This window comes from Lucilia cuprina, chromosome 4 (assembly GCF_022045245.1).
Source record: "Lucilia cuprina isolate Lc7/37 chromosome 4, ASM2204524v1, whole genome shotgun sequence".
In the NCBI taxonomy this organism is placed as follows: domain Eukaryota; kingdom Metazoa; phylum Arthropoda; class Insecta; order Diptera; family Calliphoridae; genus Lucilia; species Lucilia cuprina.
This window is the reverse complement of record NC_060952.1, coordinates 22923683-22933913: the sequence shown is the minus strand read 5'-3', so window position 1 is coordinate 22933913 and position 10231 is coordinate 22923683. Positions and strand designations below refer to the sequence as shown.

General features: G+C 29.2%; 1 protein-coding gene across 1 annotated transcript; it reads right to left on the bottom strand.

Annotated features, from left to right (window-relative positions):
- Nucleotides 1-5389: 5389 nt before the first annotated feature.
- On the bottom strand, nucleotides 5390-9978 carry LOC111675769 (RNA exonuclease 1 homolog). The gene is made up of 10 exons (XM_023436600.2): nucleotides 9595-9978; nucleotides 8327-9528; nucleotides 8072-8258; nucleotides 7710-8014; nucleotides 7543-7645; nucleotides 7244-7346; nucleotides 6646-6938; nucleotides 6266-6581; nucleotides 5929-6188; nucleotides 5390-5859 (listed from the first exon to the last, which is right to left on the bottom strand). The coding sequence occupies exons 1-10, from the start codon at nucleotides 9743-9745 to the stop codon at nucleotides 5780-5782; spliced, it is 3000 nt and encodes a 999-aa protein (XP_023292368.2). The 5' UTR covers nucleotides 9746-9978; the 3' UTR covers nucleotides 5390-5779.
- Nucleotides 9979-10231: the final 253 nt, after the last annotated feature.

The window sequence follows — 10231 nt, the reverse complement described above, 5'->3', positions numbered from 1 at the left end:
ATATATACATAGATATATATTATGTGTAAGAAATAAACTATTATGTATATGCATTTTTAATATATTTATATGGAGAAATCTAGATAAATATTTAACTTAATTAAACTGACTTATATTTAGAGGTATTTCGCTTTTCATGTAATTATATAAGATACATTTATGACACTTTGATTCGTTAATTTAATATTTTATTTTTAATTTCTTTAGAATATACTCTGGAAGTACGTATACCAGAATATTTTAATAATGTTTTTTCTAAAATTTATTTAGATCTCCAAAAAGAAAGAAAATTTTGTGTAATGTCCTGCTGATGAGTTATATATTGGTAAAGTCGTGAGTACTTTTATTTTTTAATTTTTAAACACTTTTTACAAAAAAAAATCGAACACATTTCGTATGGCTGAGTGTAGTTGCAAAGTTCCTTAAGAAATTTTGGTTACAGATGTTGCTTTCATTTTTTTTGTGCTATTTACAATTATGTCAATCTATCTACTTTTTTGGCTTAATATTACCTTAATTATATTAGTATACAAGTGAAACTGTTTGTTATCCTTTCGATTGAAATACTTCGCTCCTTAAATAATGGCTCAATTGAGAAAAAAAAGAATATATGAGTGGACTTTAGATACGCATATTTCTTTTCAAAAAAATACATAAATCTGTTCTTCCTAAAATCCCTAAATAACGCTCTAAATAACAATATAAAAATATATGTAACTTATATTAACAATCAAATTAGTTAGTAAACTATTTCGACCTCATCCACGTTTCTGATTATAAAAAAACTCAAACGTCAACCACTTTTTTCAAATAAACAAATTTTACATATTTATACATACTGCTATAAATAGAATTTTAATATTGATATTCAAAGTAACACAAAAATAATGTATGTGATGAGATCGTGCAGATGTTGCTTCATTTCCTTGGTTGTTAACTGTTAATTTTTTTTGTGCTTTGCAAGTAAGACACACATTATTTCGTGAATTTCAAAATAATTGAAATATAAATTATCCACAATCTGATTAAAATGATATTCTATATAAAGTATAAAACAACAACGAGGAAAACTTATGCCACAATAGAAACGAACCAACACAAACTTGCTTCATAGGAAGTATCTAAAAATATATTGCAGACAAGTAGCATAGTGGTTTAGAAAATATTCCAAAAATTCCTAATTATTAAAAACTTTACTATGAATACTTATGTATGTACAGTACACACCGTATTGTACACGATGTCTTTTCTTCCTAATTCATGTTAATAAAATTTAGTTGAGTGAAGTAAAGGTGGGTAAATCCACTTAAGTCAATAATGTTTGTGTAGAAATTTTGTGTAAAAAAAAATTTGAAAAAAATAACCAAACCACGTATAAATTGATTGCTGAATAAATGACCTTTAGTTTTTTTTTTTCTCTTTTATACTCATTATTTATTTTTATTTTTAATAAAAAAGGCAAACATCTGTTACAAGCTACCATATCACCAGGAATAATAATGACAACAGTAACAAACAAACAAAAACAAACATCAAATATATATTTCACGTCTTGTATTCATCTTAGTTTTCCACTTAATTTTGTATTTTCCCCACCACCTCGTGCCACATACATCCCCATAAAAGAACTTTGTAATTTTCTAATTAAATTCAGCAGTTCGGTAAAAAGAGAAAGTTGTAAAACGTTCAAACTTTTGGTTGAAAAACTGCGATTGGTTTTCGTAACATCAATGAACTAAAATTGTTTAACCGCATTGAAAATGTAAAATAATGCAAAAGAAAATATGTATAAGCAATATCATTGAGGATAGTCACAGTTTAATCATAATATAAGATTAGAAAACAAGTAGAACTGTTATATTTGACAGTTGACGGAATTTTATGTGACTCAACTCAACTGAAACCGATGGATAGAGGTTTAGAGAAAATATGCTCTAAAAAAGAGTTTAAAGTGCTTTAAATATGCAGTACAAAAAATATTCTCTTACCCCCATTATCACAATTATTTTTCTTTACCTTAAAATTGATAGTTTTGATACAAATATATTTTAGTCGGCAGAATAAACGATAACCGTTGGTGATGTTAATAGAGCTTAGAATATTAAAACTAAGCTCTAAGAACATAATGTTTAATTATTTTTTAACATATGCAAAAATATGCTCTAACAAATTGATGTCAAAACACTTAAATTGGCCTAAATCGTATAAATATCTTATTCATGAATACATACCACGCCCCACAGGACATATGCTTTGGCATATTTTGGTATCCCTGCTTATTGTTCACAGCAAAAATTATTCCAAATAGTTCAGATAGATTTACATATGTCACATATATGAAAAGAAACACGTGTTTAACTACGTCAAACTTTGCGTCTAAGCCACTATCCAATCGGACTAACATTGCTGTAAATTTTATAACGATCGGAAAACATCGCATTCAAAAGTCACTTGACATAAAATCCACCATATACATATAGCATCCTGTGAGAACCTCAAATTTTCTATAACAACTGTTTACATGTAATATAAGTATTGGAACAAAAACTAACACAGACGGAAACCATATGCTTTATAAATACATAAGTTGATTGGTTCTGTTTGGTCTTACAACCGTCCAAATGCTTTTCTTTTAATAAAGGAAAAAGTTTATTTTTAACTTTATTTCGTTGTTTTTTTTTTATAAGCAAAAAATTATTCATTAAATTGTATTTTAGCTGGATTAAAAAAGTGCCAGTCGTCAATTTAACATGAATTTATAGCAAAACATTTAGGACTGAAATGAAAAGGAAAGAAAAAAAACCTATTTACAAAAAAGTGTGCAATTGTTTTTAAAATTGAGACGTTTTTAAAGTCTGGAAAGTTTTCTGTTAAAGAATTATTTACTAATCTAACTAGATGACACCAAAAAGCCGGCTTTATTAAAATCAGATTTTTGCTGATAATATTAAGAACAAACTTAATACTAGTTTATACTTATAATTATTTAATTATATTTGTTTAATTTTAAAAATTATTACAACTCTATGTGAAAAGTCATAGAAACTTTTTAGCTCAAAATATACACAATACTAAGATTCCATTATTTTCCAACAACCAATATCCTTGACAATGCCCTTTAACGTCATAGTCGTGTTCATACATTAATATGGTTGTTAACCAATAACAATAGATCAGTTTTAAGAGACAGTTATAAATGTCAACTAAGTTAAAATAGAAAAACCGCGTCATAAGGCAAACAACATATTCCTAATTTTCCGCAAACCACAAAAAGAGGCAAGTCGAAAAGAAGTTAAACAAACATGGAACAATAACAATACATTAAAATAACAATAACATGTAGCAATAATAAAACGAATAGTTGAATGGGTGGATGGACGATAGAATGAGTGAATAAATGAGTGAATGGTAGTACATTTAAATGGTAAAAAACAAACGATTTGAAACAAATACTGTTTGTTATTAGGCTGGATCTAAACTTAAAATGGTATTTTTTGAGGTTTTCATGACTTTTTCGTTTGAAATTTTTACATGCGCAAATAGAAACAATTAGGAAGGTATAGTCGAACATGACCGATTTAATTTTGATAAATTTAGTTTTTTAATTTTTTTATATAACAGTTATGCACAATTTTATTGCGATACTAATGGTTATATGTCAATTTTGGACCTTAAGACATTCTTTAAAATGGGGTTTGTATTTGGGCTAGGGTGAAATAAAAGCCGATCGTTACATAAATCGGCAATGTCATTTGTACTTATATAATACTTATTTCTGCCAATTTTTGGAGAGATAGTACCCAGAACATTTATCACCACTTCAAAAGTAGCACTTACTGAATTTTTTTCTTTTTGTGGAAGTGATGTTTAGAATCCAGTTTTTTAATTTAAGGTATATTTTTTGTACTGAACATTTTTGAATTAAACCAATTTATTTTAATGACTTAATTGATAAAGGCGTGTAATTTATTTATTTATTTATTTATTTATTTATTTATTTATTTATTTATGTTAATATTATTTGAATGAATTTAGTTGTATTTTATAATAACTACAATTTCACTTCCTAATAACTTCCAAAAAAAGAACATAAAAATGACTTCCTTAGAATAACTTCAGATGTAGTGAATTTTGAATCAAATAAAAATTACATCCCTCCTTTGACAAGCCTGTATTAAAATCATAACTTTTTCAGTACATTCTGGAGTAAATTCTACTTCCTTTTTGGCTTCATTGGTAGTTCTTTTTTTGGTGGGTATATTTTTCGTAATTGTGACATAAAAAGCCCAAACAGGAAGATGCGGTAGTACGAGCGGTAGTCGAAATAATGAAACGATTACAACAATTTTTAATGGGCTTCGTCCCTGTGCCAACACGATTGGTCCAAATTTCATCAAAATATCTTGAAAATTGCTGCCGGTTCTTTGTGCATAAGGGTTACATGGACAGCCACCCGGACAGACGGGCATGTTTTCGTTGACTCAGAAAGTGATTCTTATTCCATCAGTTTACTTTAAGTTGGGTGTAGGACCAATATTTTAAACAACAGCACAAACGTATAATATTTTCCCCACGTATAATATTTATCGCTTAACCTATTAGATCTCAACCATCATAAAACCAATAAATTTAAATTTTTTAAATTAGGCATATATCAACAACTTATGAATAACGTAAAAATTATAACAAATTTGTTATCAGTAGAATCTATATCAAGATTTGGAAATATAAGTGTAGGGGAATAATAATGCACTACTAATTTTACGGGAAAATATTTTTCTATGTAGGAAATTTAATTCTCTATAGAAATTATAATAATATTAAAATATTTAGCAAGTTATTTACTAAAATCTCATCTTCATAAACTTTGACCTCCAATATCTTGCTCTAATTATGCAAAGGAGAAGCTAGTTAGCTATCTGCTCATTTTTTTCCTAAAATAATGAACAAAAATAAATGTGAACTGATTTTATTATAAAGAAAATCAGTAGCTCCTAGAAGGCATTGTCATGGACCCAAGAAAGTAAATCAATATTTAAGCTTAAAAAGCTTAAGCTTAAAATTCTAATCCATTCAACTTGAATTTAAAAAATTGACATCAAATTGCAATAAAAGGTGCGAAAAATCGAAGAATATTCATAACTCAGTACATTTACTTTTTATATTATTAAGTAATATTTCAAAAATCAAATTTTACAAAAAACTCAGGAATATGGATAATATCAAAGTATACTTTTGATAGTATTATAAAACCGGTTTTGTACGAACGAATGAGTTAAGTTTATAACATTACCCGAAATATGACGTTTATTGAAAATAAAATAAAAGTGCTGAACATTTTTTAGTTTTAACTAGAAAAATGGAATAATAAATATAAAATAATGCATTATATAATTTTAAACATTTTTTAATGTTTATTTATTTATTCATTTATGGTTTATCTAATTAATTTTAAAGATCTCTTTTTGACATTCGTATAAATTACGAAGACAACTAAAAACTAATGTAAAAAATAAATGTCAATTGTAAATGGAGTTTTAACTAAAAATACAAAAGAAAAATTGTAATTAACTAAAAAAAATTCAAATAAAAATTAAATAGTTATGTATGCACATTTCTAAATAGTTTGTTAATTAATATTAAGGTAATTTGTTTTAAGTTTGTTCGCAAAAATATGAAAGGCAATGCGTTGCATTGATTAAGTTTTGATTTAATGGATTTGGTAACTTTAATAAGTTGTGAATTATACAACAACAAAATACATAATTGAGAAAAGATCTCAACTTATTTTGTTGCGTAAGTAAAATTTTACTAATTGTATGCAGACTTCAGCGTCTTCGGCACTGTCATGACCGGCTTCTAAAAATTTGTAAAGAAAGTAAATATATTAGATTTGTTTCAAACTTATTGTATGTTAAAAACTTTTACCATTTTCTTGTATAATTCTTTTTAAGTTTTCTATGCATAAAGTTTTAAGCGCCCGTTTTTTTGGTGGACCCATTTTATGTGGAAACAGTACAGAGGTATCAACTACTACATCATGTATTAATTTTAATGCTTTCAAATCACTTTCCAAACTATGACCAACCAATATAGTTTTAGAGTGAAACATGGACATTAATATTGCTTGAACATCACGTAACGTACGAGTTTCTTTCGACAGCATTTGTTCGGTAATGCCAGAGTAACTGAAAAAACGCATCATAAAAAAACAACATATTTAAACGACAATCTTTGTATACATATAATAATTATGTATACTTACACAGTATTATAATCAATAATTTTGTTATCTGGCTTAACTAAAGCATCATAGACCGTTCGTGAATTAATATCAACAACAGTGACACGTGTCAATTCAATACCATGGGTGGTATAACACATTTCACAATCTAAAGCATAAATATCCTTTTTTGTTGGTACATACTCTGTCCCATCTGGCAATTCGCCCTTATCAATAGTGGTCACATAACCGGTAAGATTATCCATATCAACAAAATCAGTGACATGATAATTGGCATAACTGCAACCGGGTGTACCAGCTGGTTGTTGACAGCAACGATGATGATTGTCAGCAAACCCTAGAAGAAAAATAAAAATATCAATTTTATAACATATATAATAATCGTTGCTTTTTTAACAAACCTCTTCTATAACCAGTACCCTTGGGATGATAATTACACTCATCTACACACACTTCATCGTACATTTGTAGATTGAAAACCTTACCACAACGACTGCAATAGCGTTCGGTATCATTTGGCCTACGCATTGGTTTCGTACATTGTATTTTGGCTGTGCCTGGTTTCATGCCTGACCTGGGATAACCATTTGCTACTAATTGCTCTCCTGTTAAACGCAAATCATAAACCATTTCGTATGCTTTATCGCTTGGCAATTTATCAAATGGTTCACCACCTGCTGAGGCATCATTTTTGCTATAAATAAAAAATACAATAATAAAAATAAAAATACTGGTAAAAATGGAAAAAAGATGTTTAGGTCTATAAACAAGACGTTTTAAAGAAAATTTCAAATTTGTGAAATTTACATAAGTAAAAAATCTTTTTATTGACAAGCTTATATAAAATTCGAAAGGTGGAATTAACTGAAGTAAAGAATTTACAACTTTATTCACTTTTTTACTAAGCGTTTTGAGAATTTGTTCCTAACTTGCAATTACTAGAGTAGAAAATTACATAAAACCTTGAACATTTTATTTAAATAGGTTTTAATCACTTACATTTTCTTTTGTACACTCCATGATGTATTATTTGCTAATTTACCCGCTAATACCACTTCATGTGATATTAGTTTATTAGCATTTGATGGTTTATTGCCAGAATCTAAAACACAAACATTTTAACAAAAATCGAAAATAATTTTAAACAAAAAGTGCCTATTAGTGCAAGGACCAGCACTAATAGGCACTTTGATGATGTAAGAAATCGATAATATAAGTAGAACGTTGAATTCGATCATTTCATTAATTTTTTTTGTCAAGTCATTCTTGCACTAAAAAATTGTTTATACGAAACTTACCTGTTGCTTCTTTTCTTAATTTATTTATAGCTAACATAGCACTACTTTTATAAATAACTGGGGTATTGCATTTTTTAAAAACAGCCAATTCTTCTGTCTGAGCCTGAAGATAACGAAACGATTTAAAATTGTAACAGAAAGTAAGCAAAACACATTTTTTAAATTACCCTTTCCCAAGCATCAGCTATATTTGGATACATGGCGAGGCAATGTTTAACCATCATGTCATAATACTGCATACGTATGTTGAATGAAATTTTGGTTGAATTTGCTTCCAGCACTGGTGGTTTAGGTTGTTTAGTTGCTTCAGTTGCTGTAGCTTTTTCTGTGATTTTGTGAGCTACTCTTGATCCAGCCTTACTGGTTTGTGCTGGTGTAAATGCAGGTCTTTTTTCTGCTCTTAATTCTTCTACCTTCTTCTTGGCCCGTTCAAGCGCAATAATGTTTGCCACTGGGGCTATCATTGAGCGGCCTGTAAATAAAAATCTTAATTTGTTACAATTAAATGATGTATTGTTTCCGTTCCAACCTATGGGTTTTGATGGTGGCGTTAAATAGGATTTTGGTACAAGTGGTGTTAGCGTTTTTTCTTTTACTTTGCGTAAGGCTTCATTTGCCTCACGAACTTTTTCCTCAGCCTCCCTTAATGCAGCTGCTGCTGCAGCAGCCTCCTCTTCATGCTTGCGTTTTATAGCGTCTTGGCGGTCAAAAATAGCCTAAAAAATATAGCAAAAAAATTATACTTCTTTCAATTTGAAAAAAAAATTAAATTAAAAAGGATTACCTGCATAGCATTCTTTCGATGATCTGGTTTGTGTACAATAACTGGCATATGAGTTTTATTTTTATCAGCATTTTCATATGCTACCCGTTTTTTGCTAGGAGCATTTAAAGCATCTTCTTCATCCAAAGCTTTACGTTTCAATGATTCTTTTTCTGCTTCTACTTTTGAATTTTCATTAGCTGCATTAGTCTGATGAAGTGATGCAAATTCTTGTTCCAATTGATCATAAATCATTTCACATTCTTTCATAATATCCTCTTCTGTAGTAGCAAATATTGCGGAAGTATCTTCCATTATTAAATCAGAACTTTCAGTCATAAGATTTGAAGATGATGATTCTTTTGAAGATTTCTTATTGCTACTAGAATGTTTACTTGAAGAAGATGAAGAGGACGCCTTTGAAGATGATAAAGCTTTCGAGGATGAGTTAGATGAAGAGTTGTATTTTTTATCAGAAGAAGTTGAAGAGGATGCCCTTGATTTTGATTCCTTATTATCTTTATCCTTTGTTGACGATTTACGGGATGAAGATGACGATGATGAGGATTTATGTTTTGAAGAGGATGATTTATGATCTTTATCGCGTTGTTTTGAATCTCTCTCCTTATGTTTTTCATCTTCCTTTTTGGTTTTCGACGAGTCCGCCGTTTCTTTTGACCTAGAGGACGATTTGTGGTGTTTGTGTCTGCTACTAGAATGAGATGATGTTGATGAATCCCTCCGTTTGTGTTTATCTTTGTCTGAACTTTCACTGCCGCTGCTGGATTTCTTTAATTGTTCTTCTTTATTTTTGAGGGAGTCATCTTTTTTTATTTCCTTGCTATTACAGTCCAACGATTCATCATTGTCGGAAAATTTTGCCAACTCCGAATTATCATTTTCAATAATGCCCGTCAGTTCGTTCAACTCATCATTACAATCATCTAGATCCAAATTAGCACTTCCTTGACTGTTCTCATCAAGTTGCTGCGTAGTCGGTGCTGGAATATACACCGGCACAGAATCAAGTGATTTACGTTTTATTGAAGGTGATGCGTTAATTGCAGGCTTTTCCGGTTGATATTCCAATTTTGTTTTCTTTTTCAACGCCGATGGTAGAGATAATTCTGGCAGAGGCAATGCCAAAAGTTTTGGTGTAGCCTTATATTCTGGTGCTGGTTGCACTACTGCTGTTGGTGCAATTACTTGCTTTTCTACAACTTCTGCAAATAAAAATAATCATTTATTACAATTGAAAATTATAGAAAATATCATTGGTTCATCTATACCTTTCCGGACATGCCTGAAATGACAGTAGGGTCGATGACATGTAGCTGCCGCAGTGACCCCCGTTTCAATGTCATTACGTGTGCTAGTAGCGGCCGTCCCATCGTAATAAGGACATACATAACTTTTAAATAAACCAGTCGAGGGTAACATAACCCCCGTTTAATATAACAAAAAATAAATTTATTTAATTGAAAAAATATTAAAAGTCTTCTTTTAGAATATTATTATATTAAAATACAAAGAATTCGCACAAGCATTGGATTGTGAAAATAAAGTGTAAATTCCCACAGTTGCTTAAAGTAGTAGGAATGCTTATTATATACATTTTTTCAAATTTAAAACTATTTTAAATTTTTATTTTATTATTTACGATTTAAAAATGTTATATTTTAAATTTATACAATTATATATATGTATATGTATTAGAATTTTGTTTTAATTTTCCAGTTTTTTTTATGATATAAGAAAATTTTGTTTACAGTACTAGTATGATTAACTATGGGTACACAGCTGCTTACAAATTTTGTGAATTATTAAACAGTGCTGCCAAGTTAACAACTACCGGCGTAAGACAGGGACGTAACAATTTTTAATAGTGAAAAGGTGTTTAGGTTATAACATATTTTATTCCACGAG

Excerpts from the sequence above, each read along its gene's own strand:
- LOC111675769 (XM_023436600.2), bottom strand. The coding sequence starts at position 9,745 with ATGTTACCCTCGACTGGTTTATTTAAAAGTTATGTATGTCCTTATTAC. Across the intron at positions 8,259-8,326 it reads ATCGAAAGAATGCTATGCAG|GCTATTTTTGACCGCCAAGA; the intron begins GTAATCCTTTTT and ends TATATTTTTTAG. Across the intron at positions 6,939-7,243 it reads TGGAGTGTACAAAAGAAAAT|CAAAAATGATGCCTCAGCAG; the intron begins GTAAGTGATTAA and ends TTTTATTTATAG.